Source organism: Haplochromis burtoni, unplaced genomic scaffold, assembly GCF_018398535.1.
Source record: "Haplochromis burtoni strain Fernald_Lab_line unplaced genomic scaffold, NCSU_Asbu1 Contig_125, whole genome shotgun sequence".
Taxonomy (NCBI): Eukaryota; Metazoa; Chordata; class Actinopteri; order Cichliformes; family Cichlidae; genus Haplochromis; species Haplochromis burtoni.
This window is the reverse complement of record NW_024582486.1, coordinates 413956-429333: the sequence shown is the minus strand read 5'-3', so window position 1 is coordinate 429333 and position 15378 is coordinate 413956. Positions and strand designations below refer to the sequence as shown.

The 15378-nt window shown below is 38.8% G+C and overlaps 1 protein-coding gene across 1 annotated transcript in view; it reads right to left on the bottom strand.

Annotated features, from left to right (window-relative positions):
• necab3 (N-terminal EF-hand calcium binding protein 3) overlaps window positions 1–15378 on the bottom strand; it is a 41858-nt gene that overhangs the window by 12996 nt on the left and 13484 nt on the right. Inside the window, exons 3-8 of the mRNA XM_042224023.1 lie at window positions 14582–14690; window positions 12923–12948; window positions 11398–11495; window positions 8619–8755; window positions 5323–5444; window positions 1002–1081 (exon numbers count right to left, since the gene is read on the bottom strand). Of these exons, the coding sequence (XP_042079957.1) occupies window positions 1002–1081; window positions 5323–5444; window positions 8619–8755; window positions 11398–11495; window positions 12923–12948; window positions 14582–14690 (572 nt within the window). The remainder of the gene's footprint in view (window positions 1–1001; window positions 1082–5322; window positions 5445–8618; window positions 8756–11397; window positions 11496–12922; window positions 12949–14581; window positions 14691–15378) is intronic.

The following is a 15378-nucleotide window of genomic DNA, read 5'->3' as shown; positions in this document are numbered from 1 at the left end:
CTTCCTTGTGACTACAGTTTGCCACGGTCATCTGTAGTTTACATGTTAACTAATTAGCAAAACTAGCAAATTGTGATGCAGACCGGAAACAGAGAAGGTTCACCTTCAAAATAAAAGCTGTGGCACACAGCTGTAGGTATGTGTAGGTCCTCAGTCATCCAGGTCATGGTAATCTAAAGAGCTTGGAAAGGAAACCGATTGGATTTGGAAGTTTCACAAAGACGTTTCACCTCTCATGTGAGAAGCTTTTTCCAGTTCTATATCTGGGATCTCCTTAGATCACAGAGTTGTAGCCAACCACATTTCAAAAGGTGCAACTGTTCTTTAAAGGCAAACTGTCTTCATTCCTGGTTTGAGTCACACTTTAACAGTTCCACTCCCACTCGGAGAGAAGTTGGTGAGTGCTTGCAGCCAAATTGGCATCTTTCATGGTAATTACAAGTAACTGCAGCAATGAAGCAATTACTAAGAGGCTTTTGCTAACTGGTCAAGGAATACATGTTCTTCTTGTGTGACTGGCGGTTGCCAGGGTCTCTCTGACTTCCTGAAATGGACCTCTGTACTGTGTTGCTGGTGCTGCTTTAATCAAACCTGATAAAACTATTGTTAGCTGTGCAGACATTTTTATGAACAGAATTCCTAAAATGTTTTCTTGCAAACCAAGTTACCATACAGTCTTATTGACCATGTGATCACATCCAGCTCATTAAAATGGAAAATGCAAATTTGAGGATTTAAAATAACAGTTATTAAACAAGTAAATGACATGACTGTGGCTATACAGACTTATAGTTTAAGGGCAGAAAATCATGAGGGCAGAAAATCATTAAAATGCTCAAAAGATCCATTGCACAGAATTGTAGAAACTCAAGTTTGTGTTACTGAGATTTTAGCAAAGAACTAGAGCTAGTCACTGTGGGAGCAAATAACATACTTCAAAGTTTGAAAAGTGTTTTGCTGTCCACTCTAAAATATAGCCTACATAAGGAAAGTTCTCCTACCTGACACTCCAGTTTATCCAAAAGTTGCTGCAGCCTATTGATCTGAGAACACCAGTTCTCTCCATCTTCCATGTTGACACCTGGAAAAACACAGTGCTAAATCATCAGATTGGTTTTTGAGTAAGTGCATAGCTACATACAGTAACATATTTATCAAAACAGATTTGGATGGTCTGTTTGTACTATAAAATTGGGTTAGAATAGAGAATTCAACATTCTTTCTGTGTTCAAGCCTTTCATTCCTATAGGACAAAGACATCTTGTCAAAGCAAAAATAAAGCACCTTGAGGCAAGGTTGTTGTAAATTTGTCACCTCATAAATAAAATTGAATTATATAAAATTGAATTGAAATTCAAAAGGATGAAGGATTCAGGATGCAAGAACATTTGAAAGAAGGCATAATACACCCCTGACATTGAAAATACTGTATCTGGAAACAGAGTATTGAAAACTGAAAACTGATTTTAAATCTCATTCTGTCCTTTCAGAATCACAAGTTTAGTCTATCAATAATAGTGAATAAGAAACAAATGAGGGCAAACCTAAAGTGTTTACCTCTAGAATTTGTTAATAGTATCTTGGTCGGTGAAAACTTGAGGGAATACTCACTGTCTGCACTTATTATGCATAACACAAACAGCAGTAAGGAGGATAATACTTTTCTACAACACAGAGCACAATGTACCTCAGGTACAAACGATACAAAGTGCACCTCTTTATTGTTAAACTTTTATAAAAACTATAACATTTATACTGTTGCTAAATTACTGTACTCTGGCAGAGTTAGCAGATTTCAAGATAACCTTGATGTATTTACAGCATGTAGCAGATATTAAAGAAAAAAACAACAATATTTTCCAAGATGTTGTTTTTTCCAAATCCTGTGAATATGCATAAATTCAGCCTGATGACAAATGTGTTACAGTTAAACCCCGTTTGCAGCGTTTGCCAATATATTCCATCCTCCGCCCTGAAAAAGTATTAAAACACATCACTGTGTGTTTTGGTATTGTGATGAAAAATCTTTATATTGAATCAGTCATAATACTGAAATTCCAACTACTGTGCAAGTTTATTAGAAAATAATCTGTAGCAAATTATCTTCTTTTTGGGGCTGCTCCCATTAGTGGTCGTCACAGCAGATCATTTGTCTTCATCTCCCTCGCATCCACTTCTGTAACACCAACCCTCTGCATCTCCTCCTTGACTATATCCACGAGTCTTCTCTCTTTTCCTTCTGCCGGGCAGCTCCATATCCAAAGTGTCTACTGTTCCTCTGTGTACATGTTCAAACTATCTTTGCCATGTTTCCAAACCACTCAACCTGATCTGACCCTCTGATATATTCATTTTGAAAATCTTAGCATCTTCAGCTCTGCCATCTGCGGTTCTGACACCTGTGTTTTTGTTAGTGTCACCTTTTCCAAACCATACATCATGGCAGGTCTAACTACCTAACTTTGCCTTCCACTCTTACTGCTATCGTTCTGTCACATCTCCATCCACCCAGCCTGCCCTCTTGTGTATTCTGACCACAGGTATTTAAACTCATCCACTTTCAATACTTCTACTCCTTGTATTGTCACATTATCTTCTCATTCACACTCTCATCTGACTTTCCAGTTCATACCTCCATCTCTCCAGGTCCTTTTCTACCTTCTCCCTAATCTCAATAAAGATCACAATGTCATCTACAAACATTATAGCACATGGAAACTCCTGCCAGTAGTCATCTGTCATCCTGTCCATCATCACTGCAAACAAGAAGGGTTCAGAGCTGATCCCTGATCTAATCTCACACTCTTCTTGAACTAAACTGTCACTCTTACCGCACATCTTACCACCGTCCTGCTGTTCTCATACATTCCTGGCACCACCCTCACAAACGTCTCTGTCACTCCTGACTTCCTTATGCAGTAGCCTACCACAGTTCCTCTCTGTGGCACCCTATTGTAAGCTTTCTCTAGATCCCAAGAGACAGAAAAGAAACTATTTCATGTTGTTTGAGGAACTACATAGTTTATAGGTTTTTGTTCTTTTGATTTTTTAAGCAATTCCACAAATACATGACAAGTTTCAGTTTTAAGTAAAACCAAATTGGCCTTGTGTTGATAGACATAACCAGAATAAATGAGAGCAATATTGTTATAACCCCAGCAGGACCTGCTGTAATATTGCCCCAGTGGGTGGGCCTTGCTGTCCAGCCTTAGGTGCCATCCTTGAGTGTAGCTGATTCTACTTGGCAATTAGGCCAGAGTGCTTAAGGCTGGCACTAGAGAGGAGAGCCCTAGTGACAGTCTGCCTTTTTGTTTTGCAGCTTGTGAGCTGTGTATTACTGCTGCTTGCTTCTGTTCTGGGAAGAGGAGAGTTATTGGTCATTTAACCTTTTTTTTTACTTCTTTAATTAGTTACCAACATCTGGGTTTTGTAATTTTTTCCTTCCTTTGATGGTGCAAGAAGCTTGTCTGTCTCTTTTAGTTTAATTATTAATAAAATAATTTATTTTGTTGCCAATTTTGCCTCTTTGTCTCCTTTTTTCAATATGGTTACACTGTGTTACATTCCCACATCTCTTGGTTATTTATAGAAACATAAATGTCCAAGAGATTATTGTTCAGATCTTTCAGCTGACACTGAAAGATCACCTAATACTTTGTTGATTTTGTTCTATAAGAAATTGTTATCATTATTATTAAGTTACAAATACTGCACCTAAGCGCTGGTGGCAAATGACTGAGAAAAAAAGGAAGCCAATAAGTTGACGTCTGGTGTTCCCTTCTTTTGCTACAGACAACAAACAATTTAAAAAGACCATATTTCACTTTTAGCAATTTAAGTCTACAGGGTGGGCCATTTATATGGATACACCGTAATAACATGGGAATGATTGGTGATATTAAAGTCCTGTTTGTGGCACATCAGTATATGTGAGGGGGCAAACTCCTCAAGATGGGTGGTGACCATGGTGGCTATGGAGCGGATCGAAATCGTGTTGATATCTGGTGAACGCAGTAACCGGGTCATTGCAGCAGATTTCAATGCAAGACACCCTACGAGACCACCCATCTCCCATGCTACAGTTAGCAAACTGCTTGCTAAGTTTCGTGAAACTGGTTCAGTGTTGGATTTGCCAAAATGTGGACGCAAGAAAACTGTCACTAATGAAGAAACATCAGTGGCTGTCCTAGCTTCATTCAGCAAGAGCCCACAGCGTAGCACTCGCCGCATGTCACTGGAGAGTGGCATTAGTCGAACATCCCTTCGGCGGATATTAGCTACTCACAAATGGCACCCTTACAAACTCCAGCTACTGCAGCATCTCAACGAGGATGACCCAGATCGGCGCACAGAATTTGCAGAATGGGCAAAACAAAAATTGGAACAGGACCCTCAGTTCACGCAGAAGATTTTGTTCAGTGATGAGGCAAACTTTTATGTGAATGGTGAAGTTAACAAACAAAACCACCGCTATTGGTCTGACACTAACCCACATTGGATGGATCCCTCCAAGACTGTTGGAACAACAAAAGTGATGGTTTGGTGTGGTATATGGGGTACAACGATAGTGGGTCCATTCTTCATCAATGGAAACCTCAAGGCCACTGGATATTTGAAATTGCTACATGATGATGTGTTTCCCTCTTTATGCACTGAAGCTGGCACGTTCCCTGAGTTTTTCCAGCAAGATGGTGCACCACCACATTATGGGTGCCAGGTCCGAGCATTCCTAGATGAACAGTTTCCTGGAAAGTGGATTGGTCGTCGTGGGCCAGTTGAATGGCCCCCAAGGTCTCCCGATCTGACCCCCTTAGACTTTTATCTTTGGGGTCATCTGAAGGCAATTGTCTATGGTGTGAAGATACGAGATGTGCAGCACCTGAAACTACGGATACTGGATGCCTGTGCTGGCATTTCTCCTGCGGTGTTGCTATCAGTGTGTGAAGAGTGGGAGAAGAGGGTTGCATTGACAATCCAACACAATGGGCAGCACATTGAACACATTTTATAAGTGGTCAGAAACTTGTAAATAACTCATGAAAGAATAAAGTTACGTTGAAACCAAGCACACCATTGTTTTTCTTGTGACATTACCAATAAGTTTGATGTGTCACATGGCCCTCTTCCTATTGAAAAAACAAAAGTTGTATCCAAGATGGCCGACTTCTAAATGGCCACCATGGTCACCACCCATCTTGAGGAGTTTGCCCCCTCACATATACTAATGTGCCACAAACAGGACTTTAATATCACCAACCATTCCCATGTTATTACGGTGTATCCATATAAATGGCCCACCCTGTACTTTGTTGTTCCTCTTACCCATGGTCAGGATGCCAGTGCAGGGATCTGATGGAGAGAGGCACAGGTTATTATGGACCCTGCGACCACAGCGCCTGCCATTTCTCTGTATTGCTGTCAGCTCTGGCGCCTTTACTTCTCTCCTGCCATGACAGCAGTGGAAATCCAGCGAGACAAACATCAGAGAGAAAGACAGCAACTGTCAGAGCAATGTGGAAAAAACCTCTTAAAATATAGCAAACAGGGGAAGTCACATGGGAAAATATGAAGCATATATAGAACGAAACATTGGAAGGAATAGAGGAGATTGAGGGGCCAGAGAATGCAAAGAGAGGAAGAAAAATATGTGGAGAATGATACATTAATAATTGATTCCAATCAGAAACTGAGATAGGTTAATGTATGATGCAAGAGACACAGCATAATCAATGGCACAAAGAGACACAAAGAGACATCCAGAATAGAGGTGAAAACAGCTTATTATCCCACAGGGTAAAGATTTAAGGGGGACAGACACTTACACTTCACTTACTCCTTTCCTCAATCACACACACACACACACACACACACACACACACACACACACACACACACACACACACACACACACACACACACACACACACACACACACTATCTATCTATATCTCTGTTATAGATGGAAAAGTGTTTGCTGTGCTAAATGCAGAGTGTCAAGGGCAGGATGTTAAGCACTCTGTAGTCATGAGGGTGTGACAATCGAGATGGTGTGTGTGTGTGTGTGTGTGTCTGTGTGTGTGAAGACTTTGATTTAGTTATGTATGTGTGTGTGGCTCTCTGTGTGTCTAAATGCTTCTGCACATTTGTTTGTACTTGGTAGTGTGAGCCAGTGTCTCCCTCCTTTTGTTGTGTTGTTATGTGTGCACGTTAATACGTGTGTCTGTGTATGTGTCTACGTGTGTGTGTGTGCAGGATCATGCTGACAGCACAGAGGGAGTGCATTGCTAGGAGGTTATCATGCTGAGAACAGCCTGGAGCCCAAAGGCCACTGCAACCACCATAAATCTACTGCAGTGAAGCAAAGGAGAGAGAAATAAGCTGTTTGTTGTTTAACTCAATATGTCTCTAATTCTGTCACTCACTCACACACACACACACACACACACACACACACACACACACACACACACACACACACACACACACACACACACTGTGTCTGTCCAAATCTATATCTGCTTGAGCAATATTAAAAGTGTCTGACCAAAAAGCTCTGCGTTATGTTCATTTGTACAGGCCTCCTTTCCTTTCTCCAATTCATCTTAGGCTCTCTGTATCATTCTGCTATCCATTTACTTCTTTTTTCTGCTTTGCTTTCTCTCTCTTAGTGAATTACTGTCTATATATGTCACTGCTACCAATATCATCCTTTAGCCTTGTTCCCTTGCTCTGCCTCCCCCAGTCAACTCTCAATAATTCACCCTGGCTATAATCACTCTATTATCTTCAATAATGCCAGCGTGGCACCCAGAGGTAAGAAAAGAGACAACCCAGGCTGCGATTAGCGCTACCAAATTATTTAGCCATGAAAAATGTAGAAAAGTATCCTTATTATTTTAAATGAGAACAGTTAGTGTTGCCAAAGCATTAGTCATAATCTTGACCTGTGCTGACACAGACTTCTACTCATTAAATGCCTAGATGGATCGTGTTTGCCAAATTCTTAATTGGTGACAGCAGTTTAGGTGTGTTTTTATTCCATGACCTTCATTTACATTTAATGAAAGCATTAAGGTCTTTGACAGAAATTCTGAATTTCAAACAGTCTACCTATTAGTGAGGCATCTGTTTGAAAGCCTGTGAGAATACAGTAAATTCAAAGCTTTCTGCTCAAAGGCATGTCTTGAAAGAAAGCTTCATGATACAGCATTGATTAAGTGAATTTCTTGCTTAAACGTATTGCTTAGACCAATGCTAACTGTTTTTTTTTCATACCTGGTTGTGCTAATAATGAATTATGGAAGTTTTCTGTTGACACAATTTAAAAATAGTATATATGTGTGTATTTCTTGAAGCAGTTTGCATTAGCAGTAGTAGTCTTGAAATGCTGTGGTTGAATATTTTTTAAAGAGAGATTATAAAGTGAGATATTAGTAAAACATTGTTGAATGATTAAAGAGAGAAAAACATTCTGAGTTATTATGGTGCACTGTATATAAAAATATAGGATTATTATATTAAATTACACAGAGCATCATGGTACGACAGAATGCAAAGTCTAGCAGAGAAATCATCCCTCCAGCATGAGTCATTTTTCTCCTTCAGCTAACAAACACGCTGGCTTATACCACACCTCACTAAGCAGTATGAACATATATGCAGCATTTCCTCTGTTAGATCCATCATTACCACACTGTATAGACTGGAATGAGTTCTTAGATGTGTTTTATTCATTTTAGTTTGGACTGTCTGCTGCACATCTCAGTTGGGCTGAACTTATTTAACCACCGCATTAAGAAAAACAAAACACAAACAAAAAAACCTTTAAATGTTCTCCTTTCCTTTAGTGTAAAAATCATTCTTAAAAAACAGCCGAGGAACGTCATAAGAATGATGCAAGCGCAACAAATTCTAAACTCTGAAAAATCAAAGAGAAGCATCAGCACATCCCCTCGGCTCAAGCAGCTTCTATGTGTTGTGGTAAGCGAGAGGAAAAAAGTAATGCGCTTTTATAACTAATGATGCTTCAGGCTTCTGGCTCACATGTAATTAACAGTTCAGACAACAATTCTCATAGTGTGATCCACTCTGCAATAAAATACTTGGTACAAAATACAGTGTCACTCTCAAAAGTATGCACTGTGTTTCTACATACTTTGCAAATCCATCCAGTGGGCAACAAAAGAGGACTAATTCTGACAACTCTGTCATACCTAAACCACCGACCATGTTCCAATCTACATATAAAAGTAGAAGCAGAAGCCTTAATTAACTGGAATTAAAGATTTACAACAGTAAAATTACATTTAAAATATATGCAGCATAGAAAAGCATGACTGTACTCCCTTTCTGTGCAGTGTTGCAGCAGAATTTTAAAGTTGTAAAGTAAAGTTGAGTTAAAAATTCTAAATTTTCATTAGAACAGCATCTATGAAAAAACCCCACAAGGTAATCCTTATACCTGAGTTTAGCATTACAGCACCAGTCATCAGAAATGCTGTTGCTCATAAGTTCTCTACTTAAATTACGACTAAGACTTTAATAGTATGGAAACAGTGTTGAATAAAATGTAACAAATAACAGATAACACAAAATACTGTATCACACAGTGTACTAACGGGGCAGGGCTGCTCTGCTCTTCCACAGCCTCCATGGCACACTGCAGGGACCTCTGTAAAGAAAGCAGCTGACTGGATGTCTCCCTTAGCATGAATCTGGTGACAAACTGACCCAACACGCTGGCACCTTGGTACTCCTGAGAAAGAGAGCGACAAACAGAACAAAGGGTTAAAGGACAAACTGCTCAAACCAAAGCGCAAAGAAAGGAAAAGCAGCTCTGAGACAAGACACACCACACAGAGAAGGAGAGAGAGAGCGATCATGTGATAACTTCTCCAAAACAACTGCAGGCACTTGTGAAATGTGTGACAGCTGCAATTAAATGGGCTAATTAATTCTCAGAACACATACATTATTCAGAAGTGCGTATTCAAATTCCAAGGTGGAAGAACTTTAATAGGAGACATAATTGCTGCTCATGTCCCCAAACACAAATGTGATTACGCATTCTCAAAGGAGACATAGTCACGCAATGTGCGAGTGAAGTAACATTGCATAGCTCATTGTCAAAACTTGCGATGACGAGCATCTACTGAAAAAGCATCATGGGATTAGCAGTCCAAAGCACTGACAGACCACAGCTGCTAACCAGTGACTGCACAATCCTCTAGGGGTTTACCCACTTCAACAGCTTTAAAGAAGAGGCCAAATAGAGGAGGTAGGTGATCTAATTAAGGCAGGTTCCATAATTATTCAGAACACATTTCCTCCACTCTTCTCATTTAACAACTCCTATTAAACTTTAAATCCCTGATTCATAGCTGTTACCTCAAAAAATCCTCAAGCACTTTTAAAACATTTTGTCAGCTCTAGTTGAGCAACATAATAAACAGGTACAGAAATGCTAGGCTGTGCCAAACCGGTACATATTATTACATGAGGTTTTTGGGACACACACACACCGTGGGACATCAGGAGTATCAAGAGAATATTTGTAGCAGTTAGGACTGAAAATTGCAGACTGAACAAGACTTAAGGTCATGGGATTGCACTGCACTGATAGTCCATTGGTGCTACTCAGGACTTTGCAAAGCTTCTTTTTGCATAATTTTGCAGTGTCACTTGGTGACACTACAAGAAACTGGTGCTGTGCATGATTCCTGATTATGGCATGTGTGGTTGTTTTACCTAACAAACACAGAACATCTCTGCAGTCAGGCCAAGTATTAAAAACAACAAAATCTCTCAAGTAAAGTCATGGCTTGTGCTTCTTCCTCTTCATGGAGAATTGCCTTCCTGCTCTATCTCTGTCTCTATCTCTTATTAATCTAGTATAACCAAAAAACTAAAAACCATCGCACACAACCAGACTACCTTCTTCCTGTTGCTCTAGTCTAAGCACTAAGGTACATCAAAACATCTTCTTCCTGCAGCAGTTTCTCATTAACCACTCACACAATTTACCAGTCTCCTCATTTAATGCTCAGGGAGAGAATGTGCATACCACTTAAGGAAGCTACTTTCTTAAAATCAAGCATACTATAATTGTTAAAAATAAGACTGATTATGTGGATTGATTCTTCTGCTTGGACTGAACACAATCAAGGCCCATGGGACCCGCAGTACATAGGTGGGCAGACTGCTGGCTTAAATACTAATCAGTGGTTTTTTTCCATCTGCAGCTTTAGCAGTGGGAGCAGTAATTGCTGCAGCAAAAAGGACCAAAAGTGCTGTGCTGCTGGACAGGAACAGAAATGTTAAGAAGTTCCCTGGAGTAAAAAAAGGGCAAGCAGTAACAAGGGGAAGTCAAGTCAACGATTTTAGTTACATGTTAATGCTGGTGCAGTACACGCTGTAGCTTTGACAGACAAGTTAATAAACAGAAACAGCATCACAGTTGTGTCCAAAGTATCGGGTAGATTATTGTGTTATATAGGATATCTGTGACTCATTTATAGTTAGGATATTAAGACAACACTGCTGTGTTTTGTGCAGAACGTATTAAGTCATTCTTGGGTCAAACTCCCCATCTGATTTATTTCCCAGCCCATCCTTGCCTGAAATATTTTTTTTGTCCCTCTTTTGTTAATTCATCACTTCTGGGAGACTTAGTGCAGCAGTGGCTCCATCTGTGTACACGGGGGCTTCCTCTAATAGACAAGAATCAGCACAAAACTTAACACAGGAGATTTATAGCACAAAAAAACCTAACTTGGTGAGCGTGTCTGTGTCTACTTGTATTACTTACATTGTGGGGATTGGTTTGGATACTCACGTTATGTAGGCCCACCTCCTTTAAGGTAAAGAAATGTCCCCATAATGCAAATCAGTATATTATAAGGTGAAGACTCAGTTTAAGGTTTTAATAGGAGATAGGATAAACCCCGTCAAAGTGTCCTAACCTTGTTACATAAAATTTGGTAAGCGTTAACAGGTAAATATCCGTTCACCGACTCATTCAACATTTTTGTGTTTCGGGGTTGGCGATATTTTCCAAAGTGGGACCAAGGATAACGAGACCACAGGTGATGTAAGTCAGTGTGAATCATCTGAATTGATAAAAACTAACTGCTTTCAGCCCTGAGTTTTTCTTGCTATTACCTGCATGGTGCATGTATTACATTTGAGACTACATCCAACCTGCCAGCTCTCAAGTACAAAGTCTGTGTGAAGCCCAACTTCCAATGTGAGAATAGTGCAGTCATTTCAATAATCTGTTGAATTCAGAGCTAGCGAGTGGTGGCCATGTGGTCTGCCAAAATTAAGACAGATTCACATAAAACTAAATGGTTCATAGTATAGCTTTCAGAGTCTTCACGTGCTTTGGTGAATTCTTACCTCTTTAGTTTTATCCATTGCCTTTAAGATGGCAATATTCAGGCTCTCCAGAGCTGAAAGGACATTAAGATACTCTCCAAGGTGCTGAGAAAAATATTCTAACAGGGAATAGCAAAAAAAAAAACTGTCAGTGTTATTGCAATCACGGACTATGAACATGAATAGTCATCAAACATTAATTTTAACGTTTAAAAGTTGGAGACAAGCTCTAATATGTTGCCATGACAGACTCCAATTAAGAGACGACGACGACTACAGGAGTGAGAATATAATGAATGCACAATACGTCAGCAACACTTAGCGCTCCCCATTTCATGAAATTGAGGTTTTTTATCTTTACTAATTTTAATAAGGCAGTGTTATAAGATATCTCATTCACTCCTGTAGTGTTAATGATAGCAAGCGTGAAGATTCATTTCACACCAGACAGCACCGACTGCTATAAAGAAACTCCTACACATTTTAATGTTTATGTCACAAATGAGCTCACGTAACTGCAAAAGCAGTGTACCGAGGCTTATTTAAAGTGTCACGGTAAAAAGGCTGTGCGAGGAAGGTTCACCAAATTATATATGATAGAGCAAGAGTAAAGCAAAGAAAAAGCTCAATAGTAATTAGCTCTTGATTCTTAATTAAAAACTTGATTTTACACTAGCTAAGAGTACGAGTGACATGACACACAGTTAACAATGTGATCCAAGGTGAATGGATTGGTGGCAGCCTTTACACTCCCCTCAGTTACATTCATTTATGTTGCATTACTGAATTTTAAACCGTTAATCAGAAACAATTTGGTCTAAAGAACATAGAGCAGTGGCTGACAGATGTTCACTGAACTACATATGAGATAAAAGAAGCATTCTGTTATGGAAAAACAGTCAACTTCTGTTGATGTCAGATGCAAAAGATGCCATTCCCATTCAATAAATTATGCAGAAGTTTTATTCTGGGTACAAGTCATATTTACCGGTCTCTGTCCTAGTTCTTAACTTTATTCAGGTCATCTGACACACATGTATTTTTTAAAATGATTAAAAAAATAGGCCAATAGATCACTACTATATATATCACTACTACTGTGTATACTATATAACAATATCGATATGACTCTTACTGTATGTCTGTAAATTTTAGGAAACCAGCACCTGGTTGACTTTCCACACAAGAAGGTCTACCAATAGGGAAACATGACTTTTTACCAGATTTTGCTCAGCAGTACCTAAACATGTCAGATGACACATTCAAATCAAACTAAATCACAAATGCTTTTGATATATAATTTAGTTGTGTTGCTTGTTTGGCGTGCGCAGAAAACACAGCAAAACCTGCTGCCTCTAACTTTATACAATGCTTTCATTTGAAAATGAAGATTTCCCAGAGTTTTTAAACTGTTGCTATGAAGTTACTCATGAACACTAATAATCATTAAAAAAAGAATCTAAGGATAGGGTAACACAAGCACTTATGACAATAACTTTTATGATAGGAGTTATACAGAAATCAGAGTAAGCACACTCCAACCAACCTGATAGCTTGTCAGTGTCCAGATTGCTGCAGAGCAGAACATAAGAGAGAAGCAGGGAAGATACTGAGAGTTAATTAGGAAAATTCAAAGTTATGTAGCTCTTCATTTCTGCTTGAGAGGTTTGGTGTGACTATGTGTGAATATAGTTAATATGATAACAGTATTGTCATATAAAGACATACACAAGACTTGTTAAAGTGTTAAAACCATATAAATCACACTTGTGCGCAGCATGTTAACCTGAAATGTTTATTCTCCTTAGAAATGATGTCTTCTGCATTTTATCATTATTTAAAATGTTAGACCATTGTCTGTTTTACTTCTCCCACAGTGGTAAAAACATTGCAATAAATACGTCTTTGTTTACTTTTCGTAGCAGAAGGGTTTACATTTGATGAGAAATTATTCTCTTTGATAAAGACCATTACTACTACCATTACTATGTGAAAAATTCCCCTGTTGTTTTAATGACATTTTAAAGACTGAATCAAACTGGAAGTGAAGCTGGTAAATAGCTGCATTATTATAATGCTCACACAGCTCCTGCAGACAACAAAAACAAATGCCTTTTTGGCAGTTGCTGTTACAAATCTGCATTTGGATGGTGACAATAAGCTCCCACATATCTCTCTTTTAGGCTATTAAGATATAGCTAATGTGATCATTCTTTTCCCTTTGCTTTCAGTTCCAGCATTTTCTGCATAACTTTAAGCATTATCAAGCATATACAGGTAAAACACGTTCTTCCTATCACCACTCCATTAACTGCATTGTTATATTGAGAATAAGAAAAACCTTTAATTAGACATCAGAGCACAGTTCATGCCAACTGCCTCAAAGCTTGGAGGGTGGTTAGAGAGGTCTCGAGGCTATTGTTTCTCATCACAGCGGCAATACTAGCCTAGCAGCATGTTCAAAAGCAATTTATCACACAGTGATGGAAGAACTGGCACCACAACAAAAATAAATACAGAGTGGTTACTGTAGCCAAACTAGTTAGATGCAAAAAAGGAAGAAAAAAAAACCCAAAACACATATGCATCTATTCCAGTCTGCTTTTGTGTGTGAGACTGGGCCTACTGATGCATTTCAGTGATTTACCAATCATGGTTAATTTGTTATATCACCTGAGCTTATACAAAGATTTTGAAACCTTGTTAAGCCTCAGTGTTGGCACAGAAGAAAAGTTGCAAAATGCCTCATGAATACAAATACCTGATCTGCCAAAGGCAATAAAACACACTGGCTTTAGGTAAGGATCAGACTTAGATACATTAAATACAACATGGCAGGGGAAAAATGGTCTTTTCCTCTGTGGCTAAAAGAGTTAAGCGTTCACTGCAGTGCGGTGATTTCAGCAGCTACCCTGAGGCTGATTTCCTTGATTGTAATTTCAGGGAAGTAGTCCAGGTTTTGAAGTAGCTGGTTTAGCCCACAGTATTTTATGTCCAAAGGAGGGGGTAAACATCAATTCTGCTTGAGTTGAGTTTACCGAGGACCTCCCTCCAGCTGTGAGACATTTAATCTGTGGCTGGTGACTTGAAAAGAACACATTAACACTGCCTTTAAGCATGCTTTTATTTTGCCCTCTTTAAAAGGTAAAAGCACAAAGTTTACGAGAGAGAATCTATTAAATATAACACTAGGTCAAAAACTCACTTATTCTGTTGGCCATCTATGGAATAGAAAAGCTCCTGTAGCTCCTCAGTAGTCAGGATCCCATCAGCAAAGTAAGTATTAAACTCTTCAAATGACAACTTGCCATCATCTGAAACAGAAAAAAAGTTTACTGCACAAAGTCGACAGGCAGCCATGTATCAACAGTTATAAGATGATAGGCTCACTAGTGGTTACGTGTATAACATGTATATTACATTTTTTTTCTTCTTGCTTGAATGATTTCTTGTTTCTGTGCTCTTGCTTCTACCAAATCTTAGTTTCAGTAATACTAAACTCAGGAGAAACATCTTGCCTAACATTAAAGAGAAAATTGAGCCACCTGATTGCATCGTACTTGGATGTGTTTACATGCTGGATAAGACACTACCACCTATCTTAGCTTGGACTTTTTACATAACTCATTACACATGTGGTACTTAGTTCTGGAAACTATTCCATTTAATTCCCTTTTAATCTCAGTGTAAAGGCTCAAGAGCTTCTGTAGCCCTTTTCTGCTTGTTCCATTGTTTTACCACCTTTCCTGCTGTAATGCTGGAAAGTCAGTATTGTTTTGTAACTACCACAGCTGCAACCTTTCATATTAATGATAATATGCATAAAGAAAACAAAAAAAATGAACTGAATGACTAAAAAGTAATAAAACATCTTATTTTCTTGGAATTAACTGACAAAATATTTTAATATCTATCTATCTATCTATCTATCTATCTATCTATCTATCTATCTATCTATCTATCTATCTATCTATCTATCTATCTATCTATCTATCTATCTAT